This window comes from Balaenoptera musculus, chromosome 2 (assembly GCF_009873245.2).
Source record: "Balaenoptera musculus isolate JJ_BM4_2016_0621 chromosome 2, mBalMus1.pri.v3, whole genome shotgun sequence".
In the NCBI taxonomy this organism is placed as follows: domain Eukaryota; kingdom Metazoa; phylum Chordata; class Mammalia; order Artiodactyla; family Balaenopteridae; genus Balaenoptera; species Balaenoptera musculus.
In genome coordinates, this window is record NC_045786.1 from 131,433,360 (window position 1) to 131,455,681 (window position 22,322).

The 22,322-nt window shown below is 38.4% G+C and overlaps 1 protein-coding gene across 2 annotated transcripts in view; it reads left to right on the plus strand.

Moving 5' to 3' along the window:
* PELI2 (pellino E3 ubiquitin protein ligase family member 2) overlaps positions 1 to 22,322 on the plus strand; it is a 210,006-nt gene that overhangs the window by 162,632 nt on the left and 25,052 nt on the right. For both annotated transcript variants that reach the window (XM_036844446.1, XM_036844447.1), the window contains exon 3: positions 14,969 to 15,070. In XM_036844446.1, coding sequence (XP_036700341.1) covers positions 14,969 to 15,070 — 102 coding nt within the window. The remainder of the gene's footprint in view (positions 1 to 14,968; positions 15,071 to 22,322) is intronic.

Genomic DNA, 22,322 nt, shown 5'->3' on the forward strand with positions numbered 1-22,322 from the left:
AATTAATTTTTAAAAAAATACCACTTAACAGTAGCATCAAAAATGTGAAATACGATCTTCATTATTTTCAGATGCCATATTTGCACATTCACCTACTCACTAAAATTTATTGGTATCCCCCAAACCGATACTTACGGCACATTCACAGCCATTTGTGGGGATGAGCAGCATATGGTGAAAAACTTGAGTTGCCACCTGAGGTTGAACAAAACGACACTCTGCCTGTTTGACAATTAATTATTTGTAAGAAGTGTGTATTAAACAAGGTGTCTTTAAACAGAGACACATATAAAACAAGGTTATGTATTGATCAGCTGACAAAAATGTTGTGACCCACGACTCACAGGAACCTTACCCTGTATTTCTCCAAGGTATTCATGAATTCACTGTTTGCGGCAACTTTATAGAACATAACTATGGTGAATAACAAGAATCAACTGTACTTAAGGATGAAGCTAACAAAAGATGTGCAAGACTTGCACGCTAAACACTACAAAACATTGCTGAGAGTTGTACCACATCTCCAGATACATGAAGAGATAGTCCGTGTTCGTAGATCAGGAAACTCAGTATTGGTGTCAATTCTTCCCAAATTGATTTGTAAGTTCAACACACTCCCTATCAAAATTCCAGCAGGCTTCTTAAAAAAGAAATTAATGTTTACTTGAAAATGCAAAAACCTAAAAAAGCCAAAACAGTTTTGAAAAAGAAGAACAGAATTGGAATACTCACACTAACTGACTTCGAGACTTTTTTTAAGCTACAATAATTAAGACAATGTGGTACTGATGTAAAGATATACAAATAGATCAATAGAATAGGGTCCAAAAATAGGCCTGCACGTACACAGACAACTGATTTTCAACAAAGGTGCAAAGGCAACTTAGTTGAAAAGTTTAAGCCTTTTAAACCGGTGGTGCTGGACCGTTTGGGTAGCCATATGCAGAAATATGAACTTTGATCCATTCCTTTTACTGTGTACAAAAATTAGCTTAGGATGGATCATAGACCTAAATATAAAACTTCTAAAAGGAAACATAGGGAAAAAAATCTTTGTGATTTTGGATTAGACAAAAGATTTCTTAGATACAAAAGCAAACTTGATTTGTAAAAGAACAAATTGACAAACATAAAAAATCAGAACTTCTGCTCTTTGAAAGAAATTGTTCAGAGAATGAAAAGCTACTCCAGACTGTGAGAAAAAATTGCAAGTCATATATATGATAAAGGATTTGTATTCAGAATATATAAAGAGTTCTCAGAACTCAATAATAAGAAAATAACCTAATTTTTTTTAATAGGCAAAGATTTGAACAGACATTTCACCAAAGAAGATATATAGACGGCAAATTAGCACATGAAGAGATTCTCAATGTCATTACTCATTAGAGAAATACAAATTAAAACCACAGTGAGATACCACTACATACTCATAAGGGTGGATGAAATGAAAAGATGACAATACCAAGGGCTGGCAGGATGTGGAGCAACTGGAACTCACGTTCATGGCTGATGGGAATAGCAAATGGTACAACCAATTTGGAACACAATCTGGCAGTTTCTTAAAAAGTTTAACGTACACCTACCATATGTCCAGCTATTCCACTTCTAGGTATTTGATCAAGAGAAATGAAAGCATATGTTTCTACGAACACTTGGACATAAATGTTCATAACAGCTTTATTTGCAGTAGCCAAAAACGAGTAACCTGATATCCATCAACAGATGAATTGATAAACAAATTTTAGTTTATTCCTACAAGGGTATACTGCCCAGCATAAAAGTAATGAACTATTGATACATGCAACTAAATGGATCAATCTAAAAATAATGATGCTAAATAAAAGAAGCCAGAATTATAAAATAGTACATAGTGTAAGATTTCATTCCTATAAAATGACAGAAAGTGCAATCTAATATCTATAGTGATAGAAAACAAATCATTGGCTGCCTGGACATGAAGAAGCAGCTGGAAGGGAAGGATGAATTACAAAGGGGCATGGTGAGGAAACTTCTGTGGGTTATAGATATGTGCGTAATTTTATTATGATGATGGTTTTATAGGTACATAAACACGTTGAAACTTATCAAATTGTACATTTTAAAGAGATGCAGTTTATTGTGTCTCACTTAGACCTTAGTAAAGTTGTTTCTATAATAAAAGGCAGTAATAGCAATACAGGCAGAGAGTATAGATATATCTTGTACCTATCAATAAATGTGAATGTTCTAAACTTACATATTAAAAGAATTGGATCACGTAGAGAAATACAATTATAGGCTGTATATAAAACACAGCTAAAACAAAATGATCTAGATTGGGGGTGAAATTATGGAGCATACCAAAGAAATGCAAACAAACAAAAAGAGTCAAAGTTACAGTCTTAACATTAAGGAAGATTGAATTCATGGTTAAAAAAAAAGGTATTAAGTCAAAGAAAGTTTCTTTATAATGAAAAGGGATACAACCCAATGAAGACCTAAGAGTTGTGATCATTATGTATCAAATAACAGCATCACTTTCTCTAAGCAAAATGTATAGGAAATACAAGGAAAAAGAGAAGCTAGTGTGTACAAACATACAAGCGTTGTATGCTTGTAATACGACTTTTATATGCTGAAAATAGAAACTTATCTTTATACGCACTCACGACTGTTCAGATAAGTGTGCAAGTAATATTTTTAAACATAAAAAGTAAAATCATAAATGTACTAAAGAATGGAAAATTGTTCACTTTATTTGGGATTGAGGAAAGCCTTTCTAATTATGAGGTAAAATCTGGAAATGAGAAAAAAAACACTGATGTTTCACTATATAAACTTCTAAAAATAATCTGTATGGAAAAAACACATTAAATAAAGTCAAAAGCCAAATGAGTGGTGGGAATTTGCAACTCATATCAGAGACAATGGGGGTAATATATAAAGAGTACCTACAAATCAGTATGAAAAAGACCAAAAGAGTAATGGACAGAGATATAAACAGTTCACAGTAAAGAAAAGAGATGACTTTTAAGCATTTTAAAACACATTCAGCTTCAGTAATGATAATAGAAATGCTTAAAGCACAGTGATGTCATTTTCACATATCATATGATACAGACCAGAACACTTAATAACTCTCTATGTTGGTGAGGGTAGGGGAAACACCCTCTCATATACATCTGGTGAGAATCTAAATTGGTATCACTTCTGTGAAAAGTAGTTCGACAATAACTATCAATATTAAAAGTGCACATATCATTTGATCCAGCAGTTGTATCTCTAGGAATTTATCCTATAGATATATTCCCCTGTATGCAAATTGAATACATGGATATTCGTTGCAACGTTGCTCGTAAAATAGAAAATTTATTTCTTAATTTTTTTGTTAAATAAGTTTAAAAGATTGAAAAATCAGGCTATATCTACACATCAAAAAGAATGAGGAGGCACAAATAGCCAGGTGATGCAGACCATTGTACAAGTTGTACTGTTAAGTGAGAGAAGCAGGGGACAGAACTCTGTGGACAGTGTGCTCTCATTTCTGCCACCTGTGCAATGTTAGCACAGACACCGATATTCCCTGAAAGGATATACATGGAACTAGTACTAGAGGCGCTCTCTGTGGCCGAGGGCTGCATTGGAAGGGGCATACTATTCACTGGTAATGTTTGGTACTCTGTGCACATATTACCCAATCAACAATATTCTCTGCCTTCCAAATCAATCAAGAATCTGGAGCCCTCTGTAAAATTAAGTATTAAATTATCTGATAGAGATTATGAATGTTTTAGTCATAAACATAGCTGGCTGTAATAGTAATTATTATGTGTTGGGCACTGGACTCTGGGTCCTTTACAAACATCATCTGAGTTTTTTCAACAGCTCTTCAAGGCAAGTGTTTTACTTTACAGGTTAAGAAACAGTTTCAGAATACGACCCAAGGACACAGATAACGAGGGCCCTTTTAAGAAGTTCAGTTGAATGAGGCTTGAGGAGGAACATTCAAATGTATATCCAAACTTCTTCCAAAAGCGTGTATGAATGCTTGGGGGAGCGGGGGCAGGCACACGTGTTAGGTACATATATGTTTCCTTGTACTTCAGCCATTGTCTTACTCAAAGTTTTGTATATTAGGATTGGAACCTGCATGATTCTAGCCGGCCTAACATCTTGAAAATGTCAACTGCCAAGATAAATGTTGTCTTTTGAGAGTAAATATCTCCATGTCTCTACATAACTACGACGTGGCCTTATCCAACTGGTTTTACTCCGTAACGAAAATGAGATCCTGCAGCAGACGGGCAAATTTTAAATCAAGGCCAAGACTTAAAAAGAAAAATCCAAATAAAATGAGGGGAAAAATTGAGCCTCCCCCCTTCCCGTTTTCTTTTTTTCTTTTTAACGTCTTTTAAATGAGAGCTTTTGCTTTTTTCACTATAGGTTATCAATAGGGTTTTGTATTTTGTTTTATTTTGAACCAGGGTAAATTTTAGGCTTTTTATTCTTCAGTACTCAAGGGATCGTTTTGACAGCTGATAAACTGGCCCACATATTAAAATAATTATATGGCGGGTCTTTGGATATCTTGGTATAAAATCGATTTATGTCATATTCAGTTTATAGTATCTGGAAGTTTGCCTGCTCATGGCAACAAATTAAGGCTTGCATTTACTGTTGGCTCACTGTAACACATAGTTTATGGTAGATACCTATGTATTTTCTCTCCAGTGCTCTTTAGAAACAAAATATACTTTTTTTTACCCAGTAAGTGCATGATTTATATAAAGTATATTATTTATAAAAGTATATAAATGGAATTACTGATTTTACTTTTTCAACTTAGTCATTTTGCAAGATACTTCATTTTCATTTATAATTCATATTTATTAGGGTTCATTCTTTCAGTTGGCTTTGTCTCTTGTGGCAAGTAGATCATATGTAGGCAGATACTTAAATATTCAGATAAGTAAATGTTAGATGTTGCAGCACAGATTCACACCCATCCCTTAAAGCGTTGTCCATTGACTGACTAAATATCTCCTCTTAAAGTTTACCAACTCCTGTTACAGGAGACCACGGTTAGGTTTCTCTCTCTCTCTCTCTCTTCCCTAGTCTTGTTCGTGTACAGCAAAGAGGTAATCTCATCATTGTTTTAATTTTCACTGAAATACTTAGCATTTCACAAATACATTGCATTTTCTTCCTTTCTTCCTATGCCCCTTCTTGCTCACATCTAGAACCATAAAATGTTCCGAAGCAAATGCACTGCTGTTTTGATGAATGAATTTGTTGGAGGTCAGTTTCTTTATCTCCTACCAGACGAGCGTGACCCCGCATCCTTCCCCAGGTGACCACGGTGGTCCTTGCCACAGGGTTAGACCCCAAGGTAGTCGGCACTTCGGACATTGGACGTCTGTGTGGGCACTGAGATGGCTGGGGTGCCAGAGCGCTAGCTTGCACTAACAGGGCTGTACCCCTTCCTCGTCCTCTCCTGCTTTGGGGGAGCTGCCATGCAGTCACTGTGGGGAGATGTCTTTGAAAAGGGCGCACTTTGAGAGTCACCATTTGAAATAGACCATCATTGATAGTGACCAGTGCACACATGTGATTGGTAACGTAACCTGTTTGTGTGTCTAGATGTGTGTCCTAGTCACAGCATTGCTCTGTGGGAAAACTGCACATCATCCCTATTTTCCAAAAGACAGGAGACAAAATAACGGAAAGAGGAGATTGCACATTAGGTTAGCTTAATAGGTTTAAAAAGTACAGTGACATAATCTATACAGACTTGGATCTGAACCTGGCACTTGTTAAGCACTTGGTGATAAACTGGGTGGATATAGAAGTAGCTAAAGCATCTTTGTCCTCAGACAGCACTGACCTTCCTGGACCCAGGACCAGCGCTTGTACGATGACAAAACTGAGGCACAGAGCATTGAAGTAACTTGCCCAGAGTCCCGCAGCTGGTCATCCGTGGAGTGGGAATCTGGCCTGATCTGTACTCTTAGCCATGCAATATACTGCCTGAATTGAAGGCAGGTTTAAAAAGACAGGAGTTGCTGCCCTCAAGGAGCTTCTCATTCCATCAGTGTAAAGTGGTAAGAATTCCTGGGGGACAGATCTCTGCAAGGCCCATGGACGTGTTCCTGCCCAACTCTCCAGCCACAAGCCTTCGGTGTGTCTTATTCTCCGAACTATACAGGTCATCTCTTGTGACTGGTACCACCGACCAAATCCAGCTTCAGTGTAATTAAGAGGGACTCCAAGTTAGGAACACGTTCTCCTCAAACATTCTCACCCTCTCTGGCATCTGTGTTTGCTGGATTGATTGACCGCGGCTGCCCCAGCACTACGCATGCACTAGGTTCTCTGCCAACGTTTGTCGAATAGCTCAGTGAGGCGATCCCAGACGGGCATGGGAGTGGCCCACTGCCAAGTTCAAAGCCATTGCTTCTAACAAATAGGCTTATCACTTTGATTTATTTATTGTACGAAACACCGTTGATTTTGATGAAATCCAAGTTAGCATTTTTCTAACCATTTTTCTAATGGTTCAGGCACCCATTTGAAATATGGCTCCTTGAAAGGAGAGAGTATTTTAAAGAGTAGGTTTATGCAAAATAAATTATGAATTCCTTTAGCCACCTCCTGTCTTTAGAAATAGCACTCATATGTATTTTATACATAAATTGACAAGGATGGCAGAGATCTCATCTTCCTTGTAGCGATTTGAACCAGACTGGTTGAGGATTTATTGCTTCATTTTTTTTTTTTAATTTATTTATTTATGGCTGTGTTGGGTCTTCGTTTCTGTGCGAGGGCTTTCTCTAGTTGCGGCAAGTGGGGGCCACTCTTCATCGCGGTGCGCGGGCCTCTCACTATCGCGGCCTCTCTTGTTGCGGAGCACAGGCTCCAGACGCGCAGGCTCGGCAATTGTGGCTCACGGGCCCAGCTGCTCCGCGGCATGTGGGATCTTCCCAGACCAGGGCTCGAACCCGTGTCCCCTGCATTGGCAGGCAGACTCCCAACCACTGCACCACCAGGGAAGCCCCTATTGCTTAATTATACTTGTCAGCCTGACATAAAAGTCATTAGTTCTGGAAAAACATGTTTTTCATACCAGGATTATCTTTAATTAATACACTCAATATCTAACATATATTTAAAGCTAAACAGAATAGTAATCTCTAAAGCCTGTGGTACGGACCACAAGGAAGTGATGGTAACCCCTTGGGTCAGGAAGCAGTGCTTTAAGTGTAGGTTTGTATTTGAGGAGAGACAATGCCATGTTATACGTTGTTCCCTCTGCTTTGCATACAATGAAATCAGTGCTACCGACATTGAGTCCTTCTGTTGATAAATTATAAAGGTGATAACCAAAGACTCCGGTGAAATGGTTACAGTGGGTGAGTGACTGAACTAGGATCCAAACCCAGGGTCCAGTGTGTGGTTTTTCTCAACATCAGAATCCACTGGCCGTTGATCTCTGCGATGTCCACACATGGTCTTATTCTCCTTTGCTAAAGTACCTGTAAACTTGAAGCTCAGCAGGATAAACTGGGTAGTCGTATTGATAAACCATCTGTCGTGAATATTCCCTTTTGCCCCGTGTCCAGGCATGTGCTGGATTGTCAGTGGATATTGCAGCAAGGCGAAGCAACACCAGAGACCTCACAGGGCAGCTGCCAAGCGCCCGTATGTGCTGATACCCTCTAGTTCCCAGCCCCGCCCACACTGCCCCAGCATCACAGTGGACACGGGGCTCTGGGTAGTAAAATTATTCATCAGGTATTTCCAATAGGCTACAGAATTCACATCAAACCCGTTTATCTGCTCATAAGTGCGCACATTTCTGCTCTAAACATAAATACCAGAAGGTGTTTTTAAACGAAGAAGGTTCCGTTCCTTGGCCTTTTTCAGTCCTATCCCAAAACAGATTCCGTTATTAAGTTTTTCCGTACCGGTTAACAATGTTGTCCCTATAGCAATCCACCCTGTCATAGAAGGCTTGTATTTATAACCAGAACGGCTGCCAGAGATCAATGTAGTTGTTTTCCAGTTTATCAGGTCCTTTCTGCGGTAATAGTTTTGCATAGTTATTTATTTAAGTTGTACGATGGGCTGAAATATTAACTTACAAATTAGAATTAACAGTTAAAGTGGCTGAAAATAAACTTGCCTAAAACATGCAGAATAATTGGCTGGGGAGCCTGTACTTAATCTACCGTGCCTTATTAAAGAGTGCCGAGTTATGGACATCGTTTAGAAGGCTATTGAGAACACAAGCTCATATTATGTTTCTTGGTGGAACCCAAACAACAAAGGGGTCTCTGGCTCCATGAGTAGAGTGTACAGGACTTTTCTTAGGATTGTCCCTATCTGATGGGCTGTTAGAGCATCTCTGACTTCTTCCTGAGATGTTTCCTTGGAAACTGAAAGATGGGGTGCGTTGAGCAGCATCAGAGAATGCCACCATATTCAGACACATGATGCAAAACTCTTCAGAGCAGCTCTGTGAAAACTTGAGATTTATCCAGAAAAGTTTCCTTGAACATGTAAGCCACATCAGGTGTCTGGCGCTCTCTTCTGAGAGGCAAAAAGAACGTTAATTCTATCCACTCCCAAGGAGAGAAACTACAGAGGGTGCTGCTGTTTTCAAAAACACATTCATTAGATTTAGTCCAGTGCTGTGTGGCACAGGAACAGTAACTGTGGTTCTGTAACAGTCAGCATCCTGGACATCTAGACAAGGGCGACTGTCAAACTCTTGAGTAATTCGGTTCTAAGATATAGTAATAGAAATATGGTGTGGATTTGGAGAAAAGGAATTTCATTTCATTGGAAACTCAGATTCACACACACACACATATTACATCCCCTTCAATGAGGCTGGCTCTCGTTTAGTAAGGCATGCCCCATTAATGTACATGCTGTGTGTGGTTTGTCAAAGTTGTACATCATAGCTTCCAACACATCTGGTTGTTTTCTTCTCCTGTCTTCCTAGTATCTCTTCTATTCCTGCTCCAAATGTGTAAGGACTAAAAATTGTCCATGTGACATGCTTTGTCTTCTCTGAAAGGCTTTGAATGCTTTACAGATGCCTTTTATATGTTGATCTATAAATATTAATTTTAAATACTAATACAAAATTTTCTTCTTAGTCATCCGACAACTGAAGATTATCATAGTAAAAATATATATTTGTTCTAACCACAGACAGCCTCTTAATATGCATTCAGGACCTCATGAAAGTGCCATCAGAAACACAACCCCTGCTCTCTGTAAAGGCACCATGCTACCTATACCTGTACCGTGCCCTGGGGCATAGGTAAGGTGAACACACAAATCACCGTGATGACTTACGTGATAAGTCACATAAGACAGAAAAGATGCTCTGGCACCAGTAGGCCTTGAAAGCTGATTGGTCCAGTTGTCTTTAGTTGTGTAGCCAACTACGGCAATGCTTAGTGGCTTAGCAAAAACCATTTGATTTTGTTGATAATTTTGTGGGTCAGGAATTTGGGAAGAGCTCCCACGGCAGTGTCTCTGATCCACGTGGCACATGCTGGGGCAACTTGCACTGGAGGGTCCATTTCCAAGGTGGCTCCTTCACTCACGTGTCTGCGTCTTGCTTCTCCGTGGCCTCCCTCTCCCCACATGGCATTTCAGTCTCCAAGGCCCTCCTCGTAGCTTGGGCTTCTTGTAGTGTGGTGGCCTCCACGTACTTAGGTGTCTTATATGGCCGCTCAGAACTCCAAGAGCAAGTGTTTGAGGGCAGCGAGGGGAAGCTGCAAGCCTCCAAATCCCGTCTGTCACTTCTGCTGCATTCTGTTGGTCAAGCAAGTTACTAAGGGCAGCCCAGGGTCACGGGAAGATGAATTAGATTACACCTAATAATCTCCAAAGTAGAAAGTTATGTGCTATAAAGGAGCTGGTTGTAACTCCTTTGGGGAATAAATCAGTTTTGTAATTACTGGTTGCCCAACAACTACTTTGTATTTGAGGAGAAAAAGTGAAATGTTGCGCATTGTTTATTCTCCTTTGTATTTGATTTGTGCCTTAATGCAGTAAAATCAGTGAGCTTGGCTTTGACTCACGATTAGATTTTAAGTATGAGGGTAATAATTAACTGTATCTGGACAACGGTGGCAAGAGAGGGCTGAGAGATGACACGGAGGTTTTGAGTATGAGTGATTGGAATACGGTTACACTACTGACTGAAATAGGAAACCCAGGAGGAGAAAAAGTTTGGACTGAACAATGTAATGATGCTCTACACTGCAGGTAGCAACATACCCAACCAAAAGCACCCTAAAACCCCTCATTTTTCTCACAGAAGTCGTCAGGGGCAGAGAGTTTCCGATTTGGTTCAACTCAAAGATGTTGGGGCCCAGTTTGCTTCCCTGAGAGTCTTTTGACCTTCCTTTCCTGTTGCCTGATGGCCATCTCAGCTCCAGATATCCCTTAATCATCATTCGTTTCTTCTATTAACAGAGAAAGGAAAGGATCTTTCTTGATGTCTTCCATTCCAGGAGCTCCACACCAGATTTCTCCTAAGTCCCACCGGTCAGGATTGGGTCACCTTTCCACATGCTAGCTTCAGAGGAGGCTGGGAGAGCTGGTCTTTTCATTTTCAGGCTTTGTCATGGGCAGCCAGCTCAGCTAGCAGGGTGAAGGGCATTAGGTAGGTAACCAACGATGTCTGCCTTGGTGATGAATTCCATTTTCTCTCCCTACACAGTTGATAAAGGCTCACTTAGCAGCCTTATGGAGCTTGAATTAAATGAGCTAACTCATAACTGTAATAAGTTAGTATTTTCTAGAAGCCAGTTAGTTTCTCATCGGGCCTTCTCCCTTTTTTACTTTGTGATTGAACACTAACCCCACAGCTTCTTAATAAAAGATTATTTTACTTATACTTTTAAAAATTGATTAAAAGCTCTTTGACTTCCATGAATACATGTACCTACCTCATTATGCATCTTGCAGGATTGCCTTTCTGTATCATTACATATTGTATATCTTTTTAAGTGCCTTATGTATGTACATAGGGGTTTATAAGAGGAAGAAAATTCTGTAGACCTTGTGAACCATGTTTGTTTTAAAGTCTGGAGGCTTGGAGGACTCTGTCAGTTAGTTGAAGTTGAACAAGGACAACCAGCTCTAGCTGTTCCCCTAAATGACAGAGAATGGCTCAGCTGAGCCACGCCGGTGGCACAAGGAGAGTAACCCTAAGAAAGCATCTTCAACTGGGAAGAAAGTGTCCTGGCTCAGAAAGGGCCTTGGTTTGGGCACCTGCGTGGTGCAGTGCTTAACTTCCTAAACTGGATAAAGTTGGAATCTCTCCTTCTCTGGATCTGTAATTTTAAGTGTCTAATTTGTAATTGTCCAATCGTGATATTTTTAACCCCATAAAATTCACACGTAATAAATTTGAGCTGAGGGTGTCAGTGTTGGTACCGTTGCTGGTGAAAGGTAAGGGAGAGGTTGAGAAGACCCGAGGAAAGAAGCTCCAAGTCTCATCTTGAATCCGGCGCAGTCCATTCACTCATCTGACTTTTCCTTGAATGCCTGCCACGCCCTCACTGCTGGGGGTGGAGATCACCGAAGACCAGACTTGCCTTTGAACACTGGTAGCGATATAAGAGGGAGTCAGCAACCCTGGCTTCTCATCATGGTAGAAAAGCAAATATGGCCAATCAGTATTGTCTGCTGGGCAAGTTGGTTGGGCTGGCTCTCCTTACCATTTTAAGGCGCTCAGTCCCCGTATTTGAACTAGTGTAGTGAAACCACACTATGTTACAGTAGTTGTGTTTGTACTGAATTCTAGTGAGTGCCAAGAGAAGGCCTTACCTACTCTCCTTTCTGATATTTCAGAAATAGATTTCAAAGCAACTTGGTGCCTTGGGGAGATGTTTATTTCAAAATAACCCGAAATGATCGACTCAAGTCAGTGAATCTGTAATTTACTAGAAGCTGTATTTCCAAGAGCCATATTTTAAATATTAAAATTATTGCTGAAAAATTGATACTTCTAACCCAAAAGAAGCTTAATGCCTCATATACTTGCCAGATGGAAAGCAAAAATTGAGGTCAAGCTTAAACTCTCCTCTTACCTTCCTCCAAATCCCGCAAATCTGGCCCCACTGTAGACTTTAATGCACAAACAAGAATACGTGAGCCCTAATTCATGGCATCAAAGGGAAGTGGGCGCCTCTCCATTTATTTCTGAGGAGCCCAGTGGCGGCTGGAGGTGGCCTGGGTTTCGACTGCCCCCTTTTGCTCCAAACCCCAGTCCTGGCTTAAATCCCAGTTTTCTGGGGCCAGCTCATCTCCATGCTTCTCCCCCTGTGGGTGCAGACTGTTGGCCTCTTTGCAGGAGGGCCTCCCCTCCCAGCTTAGCACTCACAGAGGGAGACCACCGCCGGACTGGAAGTGACGTAGGTGGGTCACATCGATTCTGAAGTTCCCCAGCCGTCCTGCCACAGGGGAGTTCATCACCTGCTGCTCAGAGCCCCCTCCACCTTCTGGGACTTGTTTCTCCCTATAGGATCTCTGTTCTCACTTCTCCATCTTCCCCAAATCCAGAGGTTCCTAAAATGTAGCGCATGGTTAAGATGTTCCTATTCAAAAAGTCTCAGAAAATGTGTTTTCTTATCCTTCAAAGTGTTCACCTTTCCTAACTCTGGTGGTTCACGTTTACACCATGTTTCAAAAACTGGCGGAAGTTTGAAATTGTAATTTGTCTTTAAATGGGCTCAACATTCAAGGTCACCTGGTTCCGGCATTCAAGGCCTCGGGGTCCCCACGCTTTTTTCCCTGTTGAGGGTGGCCGGGCAGGGGCTGGCCAAGATCTTTGTGCTCCCTTGGCTCTGGGCGGTGCCCAGGTATGGCACTGGGCTCGCTCTCCCTATAAATAGTCTTATTCATGCTTATGATAGTCTGGGCCACAAGAGTAGTTTTAGAATAAAACACTCTAGAAGAATTGGGCAACTTAGGGCCCGTAAAATGCATATTTCCGGGGCTTCCCAGAGTGGCATGGAAGCTGCACTAGGTCGTGGGGTGAGCACAGCAGGTCTTCCTGGGGCGTTGATTTCCCAGCAAACTTGTTTAAACATTTAAAATGTTTAAATGTTAAAACTACAGGCATGTTAAGGAGTAGAATACAAAATTTAGACTAATTTCAAGGTAAGATGTTTCAAGCGTGAGAAGCTTCACTTCTAGATTGCTCTCCCAGACATCTCCAGGGGCTCACATAACTCTCTTCCAGTTAAGGCAACCTTGGTGGAAGTTTGAGAAGCACTGTACTTAAGAGGGTACCATCATACAAAAATGTCTAACTTTTTTAAAGGTGTTCTGTTCTGACACTTGTTAACTCCTCCTTTTGCAGATAATTGGCAAACTACAGACATTCTTATTTTGTGTAGTGTGTGTACCAAGAAAATTGTGTTTGAGTTGGTGCACTTGTAAATGGAAAACTTTTAAGTGCAACAGATACTTTTTAAGGAACTGTAAAATAAGTTATTGTACAAATAATCACCCCCCTAGTTATCAGTTTTGTAAGTTTGAGTTTAATAAAATTATTTTTAAGTGGGTTTTTTCACTTAACTATAAAGATAAACAAGCATCCACTTAACTTAAACTGGAAATAATTCTTCATTAATTTGACTTTCAAAAAATGTCACTTCTGTCAGTACCACTGAATTTATGTGACTCAGACCAATGAAAATTTAAGATTGTATTTGTTACTGGAGTTGAGTAGTCTAAGAAGTATTTTTTTTAGCTTCCTTATCATATTAAATGTATAATTATTATTTCTAATACTTGCATTATCTTAATGAAGCATGTACAATAAAACATCATTTCAACCATGAAGTTCCTGTGGGCAGATGATTGAAGAACCATGAGATTAACCAGGCTAACTTCAAAGTTGATTTGGAATGTTGTACTATTTATTACTCTAAGCAATTATATTAGTCAAATATAAATGTTCAGAGTACATTTTCATTTAGGTGCTATATGTATGTCCAGCTACTTCCAAATGCTGTCTTAGTCTTTCTTGGTCTTCATACAGTGTGATCATTCAATAAATGTTTAATAGATCGGCTTATTAAAGTTTTATTTATTATACTTAATGTAAAAGAATGGAAATGAAGATAGGTTAAAGTTGAATGGACAGGGTAATTGAAATAATTTGGAGTATAATTTAAATAAACTTCTTTGTTAATTTGGAAATTTTAAAGTATGTGACCACAACTTAAAATGGGTTGAAATATATCATTATGGAGGAAATAAGAACAACATCATATTATTGGTTTCTGGGTTCTTTGAAAAAGACTATTAGCTTTAGTCTAGTCTAAAAGTAGAGGCGATAAAACTAACTTAGTTACCTTATTTATTAACTCAATAAATATCTGGGTTAAGCAAGTGCTTATACAAGTTTTAAATAAGATGTAGAACAGAGCATAAGTATGATTATCATTGGCTAAAATAGTACATTATTATATGGAAGTTTTTATAGAATTTTACTTTTTTTCAATGATTCTTTTACTCTCATAATCTCCATCATGTAGGAAAAATACTATTACAAAATGTTCCTGACTTATCTGTTTCAGTGTGAAATAAGAAATTTTAAATCATATTAGTCTGAAAATTCTGTCACTGAGTTAAGGTAACATGGAGAAAGTATATGTTTTTCTAGGACTATGATTAAATCATGTCTTGGAAACTAGTGAATTAACTTTGATTTGGCTTAAGTAAAATATTTTTCGTATTAAGGATGACTATTTGGTAAACCCAGTATTATGACTGCTGGCTCCTCTGTAATTCAGGGCACAGCAGGGACAGGCTCTGACCATTAGGAAAATGCTGGCTTGTGTTGGGTTTTGCTGGTAGAGTGATGTCTCTTAACTACAAACAGAATTGTGGTAAGTTGTTGAAATGAAATTCTAACAAATTTTTATATTTTTTATTTCATTATTAGGCTATCAGCTGCAAAGGTCAACACAGCATATCGTACACTCTGTCAAGGAATCAGACTGTGGTGGTCGAGTACACACATGATAAAGATACGGATATGTTTCAGGTAACATGTTTCTTTTTTCCATGGAAATTTTTAGCACATTTTTCCTTCGATTCTCTATTTTGATATGTAGTCAGAACTTCTAGCACAGTAGTGTTTGGTGATGTCCAAGGGGAAAAAGGTGAGGATAATATTTAAATTGTTCCTATTTGGTTTTCAAAAGACTAAGAAAACACTTAATTCTAAAGATGCAGAAAGAAATTATAAAGACTACATTCTCAGATCTCAGTGCAATAAAAAAGAGACTCTAAAAACAAGAACAAACATTTTTAGAGCCAGCTACTTTTAAAAGTTAACATGTTCAAAATAACTTCCTAAATAACACTTGAACCAAAGAGGACATCAAAACTACAATTATAGGCCTTTTAAAAAATAACTGTGGAAACATGTAATAGCATAACTCATGAGATGTGACTGATGTTGTACTCGGAAGAAAATGTTTAAGTGCTTAAACATGTAAAATGTAAAAGCACTTAAAACTTAAAAGCACTTAAAACTTTTAAGTGTTTTTATTATTTGGAAGGAAGGAAGAAACTCAAGGAATTAAACATTGATCAGAAAAAGTTCCTTTTAAAAAATGACAGTAAGAAAGTAGAGGACAGTTTGAGAAGGATAGGTGTTAACTCTTCTCTAAATGTTTGATAGATTTCGCCTGTGAAGCCATCTGGTCCTGGACTTTTGTTTGTTGGGAGTTTTTTAATCAGTTTCAATTTCAGTACTTGTGATTAGTCTGTTCATATTTTCTGTTTCTTCCTGGATCAGTCTTGGAAGGTTGTACTTTTCTAAGAATTTGTCCATTTCTTCCAGGTTGTCCATTTTATTGGCATAGAGTTGCTTGTAGTAGTCTTTTACAATCCTCTGTATTTCTGTGGTGTCCGTTTTAACTTCTTTTTTATTTCTAATTTTACTGATTTGAGCCCTCTCCCTTTTTTTCTTGATGAGTCTGACTAAAGGCTTATCAATTTTATCTTCTCAAAGAACCACCTTTTAGTTTCATTGGTCTTTGCTATTGTTTTCTTTGTTTCTATTTCATTTATTTCTGCTCTGATCTTTATTTCTTTCCTTCTACTAACTTTAGGTTTTGTTTGTTCTTCTTTCTCTAGTTGCTTTAGGTGTAAGGTCAGGTTGTTTATTTGAGATTTTTCTTGTTTCCTGAGGTAAGATAGTATTGCTGTAAACTTCCCTCTTAGAACTGCTTTTGCTGCATCCCATAGGTTTTAGATTGTTGTGTTTTCGTTGTCATTTGTGTTTAGGTATTTTTTGATTTCCTCTTTGATTTCTTCATTTACCCATTGGCTGTTTAGTAACATGTTGTTTAGCCTCCATGTGTTAGTGTTTTTTACAGTTTTTTTCCTGTAACTGATTTCTAATCTCATAGTGTTGTGATTAGAAAAGATGCCTGATACGATTTCAATTTTCTTAAATTTACTGAGGCTTGATTTGTGACCCAAGATGTGATCTATCCTGGAGAATGTTCCATGTGCACTTGAGAAGAAAGTGTATTCTGCTGCTTTCAGATGGAATGTCCTATAGAAATAAACTATACTCCAATAAAAATTTTAAAAAAAGAAAGGACAGGCTCAAGAATAGTTTTAGTGGTATATAATTGAAAATCCAGAAACACTTCAAAAGAAAGCAGAAGGAAGGAAATATTAAAGGAAAAAATTATCAATTAATTTAAAAAGAAGGGAATTAATAATATATCCAAGATTTGGTACTTTTTTTTTAATTGAAGTATAGTTGATTTACAATGTTGTGTTAGGTTCAGGTATACAGCAAAATGATTCAGTTATACATGTATATACACACAGAAATATATTCTTTTTTCAGATTCTTTTCCATTATAAGTTATTACAAGTTATATGCAGTAGGTCTTTGTTGGTTATCTGTTTTATATATAGTAGTGTGTATATGTTAATCCCAAACTACTATTTTATCCCTCCCCCTGCTTTCCCCTTTGGTAACCACAAGTTTGTTTTCTATGTCTGTGAGTCCGTTCAAGATTTGGTACTTTAAAACAACAGGAAATTAAAATTAAGGCTAATGGAAAAAGCAAACACAGATTCAACCAGGAGGCTTTGCATTTCTATATGGAGAGTTAAATTATTAAATAAATGATGTTGAAACAAATGTCAAAAAAGTATCATAGATACATCAAAAAGGGGAAATAGGGAACTCCCTGGCGATCCGGTGGTTAGGACTTGGCACTTTCACTGCTGGGGCCCAGGTTCAATCCCTGGTCGGGGAAATAAGATCACGCCAGCCACGTGGTGGGGGCAGAAAAAGGAGGGGGGGATAAATAGCTCTGAAAAATAAGAAAACCTGCTCAGCCTCGCTTATAAAACAGAAATGTGAATTCAGATCACACAGAGGTACCATTTTTCACTTTCCAGATTGGCAGAAATCCAAAAGGTTTTGTCAGAGGTGTGGGGAAGCAGATGCTCTCCTACATCCTATAAATTAGTCTGACCTCTATGGGGCAGTGACTTGGAAACATCTATGAAAAATACACAGTGCTTGCACTCTGTGACTCAGCTTTTCTCTTTCTAAAGCTCTCCTCTTTCTAGAGATTTACCCCAGAGATACCCCTGCATACATGCAAAATGACATTTTTACAAACTTATTGCTTGCGGCGTGGTTTAATAGTATAAGATTGCAAACAACCTAAATGTCCTTTAGTAGAGGAGCAGTTAAGTAAGCTCAGGTACAGCCATGTAGTGGAGGCCTCCAAGGCTGTACAGCAGAACTAGGAAAAGCTCACACAGCCTCATACAGTCACAAAAAGAGCTCCAAACATATTTAATGAATTAAAATTAATATGATTAAATATATTGAGGCTCTGATAGTATTATATTCAATTAAGGTTACTTAATGTTGATAAATTGTTATTAAACATATTAAATAGCATATTAATTATTAGATAGCAAATTAGTACAGTTAAATGATTTAAATATGCTTATATGCTTGAAAAGTCTCCAAAAGGATAAACAGGACATTACTAATAGAGCAGTGGTTTTTGTGGGGAAGAGAACTGGGCAGGGTGGTATCCAGGGAGGTATTCCATGCTTTTTTATCTTTGAGCCTTGTGAATGTGTTAGCTATTTTAAAAACCTGAACAATCCTATATAGATACATAGACGGACACATAGATGGTATGGTGAGTCGCAGTCAGAGATACAGGCATAGTTACTTAAGTGCCAGTACATCAAAAGTAACATGTATGATATTTAGACACATTATTAACAGTGGTTTTACTCTTCATGCCATTCCATTTTATAATATTCTAAATGTTTTTTCCTTCTCATTCTCCCAAAGAAAAAGCTCTCCCTAAATAAACATCTGCATATGCTTCCTTGTTGATATTTTTATGGAACTCTGTAACAATTTCTTTCTTTAATACTTTCCAAAGTTATACATCTTGAATATATAAGATTTTTTACTAATATGTTACATAGGTAGAAGATTCTCAGTACTAAAAACATAAATCCAGAAAATTTTACAGTTGTTGGTAGGACATTTTTTTACCACTTAAAATCAACAGGTTACTGTGGTTGCACATGTTTGTTTCATTACTATTCTTCAGTGACAGAAATGGTGTGTTCTTCACTATTGTACAGTCACATTCTACTCAAATTGTTCACTCTCTTCCTTCTCACCCAATGCAGAATGAATTAAAGATTTAGCTGGATTTTTTCAGCTTCCTGTTAGTTTTTTTTTTTCCCACTTATTGTGGTAAGAACATTTAACATGAGATCTATCCTCTTGACAGATTTTTAAGTGCATGATACAGTATTTAACTATTTTAACTGTTGTACAGCACATCTCTAGAACTTACCCGAATATCTTGTGTAACTGAAACTTTATACCTATTGAACAACATCTCCCATTTCCCTCTCCCCACAGCCCCTGGCAACCACCATTCTACACTCTGTTTCTGTGAGTTTGACTATTTTAGATACCTCATGTACTTGGATTTGTCCTTCTGTGACTGGCTTATTTCACCTAGCATAGTGTCCTCTAAGTTCATCCATATTATCGCATGTGACAGGATTTCCTTCTTTTTAAGGCTGAATAGTATTCCATTGTATGTATATGCTGCTTTCTCTTTCTCCACTCACCCATTAATAGACACCTCGGTTGTTTCCATATCTTGGCTATTGTGAATAATGCTGCAGTGAACATGGGCAGCAGATACTGCTTTGAGATCTTGATTTCAGTTCTTGTGGATAAATACCCTGAAGTAGGTTTGCTGGGTCACATGGTAGTTTTATTTTATTTTTTTTTTGAGGAACCTCCATACTGATTTGAACTTCTAAATGCTTTATGCATACCTCCCATTTCATCACACAGAATATTAAAAGACTCAAGATTTAATAAAATTAATAATTTTTTACTGCTTCATCAAAGCATACATATCCCTCCCCCACCCTTACCCCCTGTGAAATCAGCATTTTTTTAACTGCAAGTGCACAGCAGTGAGGTACACGGTGACCATCAGTATAGTTTGGTGCCACTGCTTTGATTCCCGCTAAAGCACATCATTGTTTTATCACCATCAGAGCAAATGTCAGCATCTTCATATTTATTATGAAACCATAATATTATGGTTCATATTATGAAACCATGGCTTCATGGACCTGGCCCCTTAAAAAGGCCTCAAGGACCCTCAGAGTTTCATGGACCACAATGAGAAATACCAGTTTTTACTATACTAACCTCTTAATTTTATAACTGAGAAATCTGTGTCTTTGAAAGAAAAGGTAACTTAACCTAAGGGCAAAGATGTCATTAGTGGCAGAACTAAAGGTTTAGGTCTCCTGAGTTCTCCATTCTCTACATAGTACCTACTCAGTCTCTTTAAATAAGGCACGATAATTCAACAGGAATTTATAGACGTATGAAGAAAACATAACCCATTTGTTATTTTTACTAAAATAATCTGATTCCTTTTTGCAGACTAACTGGACATATTGGAGGATTAATGTCAGATCACTCTTAAGCAGAGTAGAATTAAGCAACTTAGAAGGCCCTGAAAAATCAAGCTTGTTTTAATTTTTTCCTCCTTTTAACAAGTTTACATGTCTAAAACCTACCACTGACAAAAATCACTGAGCAAAAGCACTGCAGCATTCATATTTCTCAGGTATGGACCTTGGTGTTGAGGGCAGTTCATTTTAGCCATTACCCATTAAAACGATTTGTAGGTTAATTGAGCATTTAAAAGCAGAACATCAGAATGAACCAAAAAAAGGGCCTTGTGCTGCATTTCCCACAGTGGAATCAGATAATAGGCTCAGAACTCGGCAGTACCATTGCCTGAGAAAGTCAAACCTAGATCTAAATTTAGGAGATGGGTTAAGACTAACAAAATCTGAGTTAATATAGCCAGAATAAGATCTTAGTAATTATTTTCTAGAATAGGGGTAAATAAAGGAAAGGGAAAAGAGCATAGGTATTGAGAAAGTAAAATATAAAGAAGAATATAGTTTAGAAAAGGAATCAAAGGCAAAGACGATTCTGATCTTGGGGGTTTAAGGAAACTGACGAGGTCCTGAAACCAGAGTTAGTGGTCATTTCCCCCTCTGGTTTCTCAGTTTCATATGCTTCAGACCTAAATGCTGCAATGCCTTATGTTTTGGTTTTTTTGGTTTGGGTGTTTTTTTTGGTTTTTTTTTTTTTTTTTTTAGTTTATAGTAGTTCTAGATGGTAACATTTCATTAGCATCTATTTAGTTGAGAAAAATGTTAAACAATATTTTAATAATTATTTCCTAAAACATTGTACTTGTGTGTGTTTGTGTGTCTCACAGGCTCACAGGGTTCAAGCTCACTGTCATAATCCTCCATTCATCAGTTTCATTTCTTGAGCACCTGCTGTGTCAGATGCTCATCTAGTCACTGGAGATAGACAGCTAAGTCTCCCCTCTCATGGAGCATATATTCTAGAGGAGGCAAAGAGACCACAGATAAGTCAGCACTGCAGCAGTGCCAAGGCCCCAAGGCGGGAGCAGAGCGAAGGAAGAGGGAAGTGACGTGAGATGAACTCGGAGAAGTAGGCAGAGGCCGGGAGAGTAAGGGGCCTTTAGGCCAAGTAAAGACTTTGGGTTTTATTCTAGGAGTTTGGGGGAAACTGTTGGAGGAATTTAAGCAAGGGAGAGAGAAAATCCAATTTATATTTTGTTACAATATCTCCAACTACTGTCTAGAGAAAAATGTAGGAGGCAAGTGTGAAAACAGGGAGACCAGTTTGGAGTCTAAGGCAGTGAAATCCAAGTAAGAGCTGAGGGCAGCTAGAACTAAGGTGGGGAAACGCGCAAGGACTGAAGATGCATTTTGGAGGAAGAGTTGATAGAATTTACACGAGGTTAAATGTGGGTGTGGAGAAAAAATCCAGGGTGATTCCTGGATATTGATTTTTTAGCTTGAGCAAATTGGATGCCACTCACTGACATAGGGAACCTAGGGGTTGAGGAGGATCCAGTGTAACATTTAAAACATGTTACATGTGAGATGCTTATTAGACATCCACGTGGACATTGGGTGTGCTAGTCTGAAGCTGAGGGAGAGATCAGGGCTTTGGGTCTAAAATGGGATTTGGTGAGGTTACCTGGGGGAGAGAACAGAAGGAGAAGGGAAAGGGGCTGTTGGCCAGCTAGCCTGGAAGGGTTTCATTAACTTAATACCAGGTACGGATATACCAGGACATGTAAGCCCTGGAAACCTCAGCAAGCGGGGTTTCAGTAGAGCCGTGCTGAGAGTTGGAGTGGCTTCAGAGTGGGTCACGGGGATGAGTAAGGAAACAGAGGGTAGTACCTGGTGGCAGGTTTTTCCAGAAGTATTGCCATTAAATGAATCAGAGAAATGGGGCTATAGTTCGAGAGGTGCTCTCAAGCAAAGGCAAACATTTTCAAAGATGAGAGACGAGTCTAGAACGGTGCTATTCAAACTGCTCAGCCAAGCAGTGAAACGTCTGTTAACGGTGCAGGATGAGACAAGTAAGGAAATCGAGAAGGAATGCGTTTGGAAACTTGTAATAGCAGTTTGGCATTCCTGAAGCATCCACGCGGATGATCATTTTTCTAATACTCATTTTTGTTATATTTTTAAAAGCTATTAAGTGACAAGTTGAAATTTTAAAAACTAACAGAAAAATGTTTGATAGCTGACAGTGTGATCCAGTAAGAGAGAGAAATTGATCATTCAGGAGAGAGAGAGGGGCCAACTTCAGGAGTAAAATCCTTGGAAAGGGGAGAAGA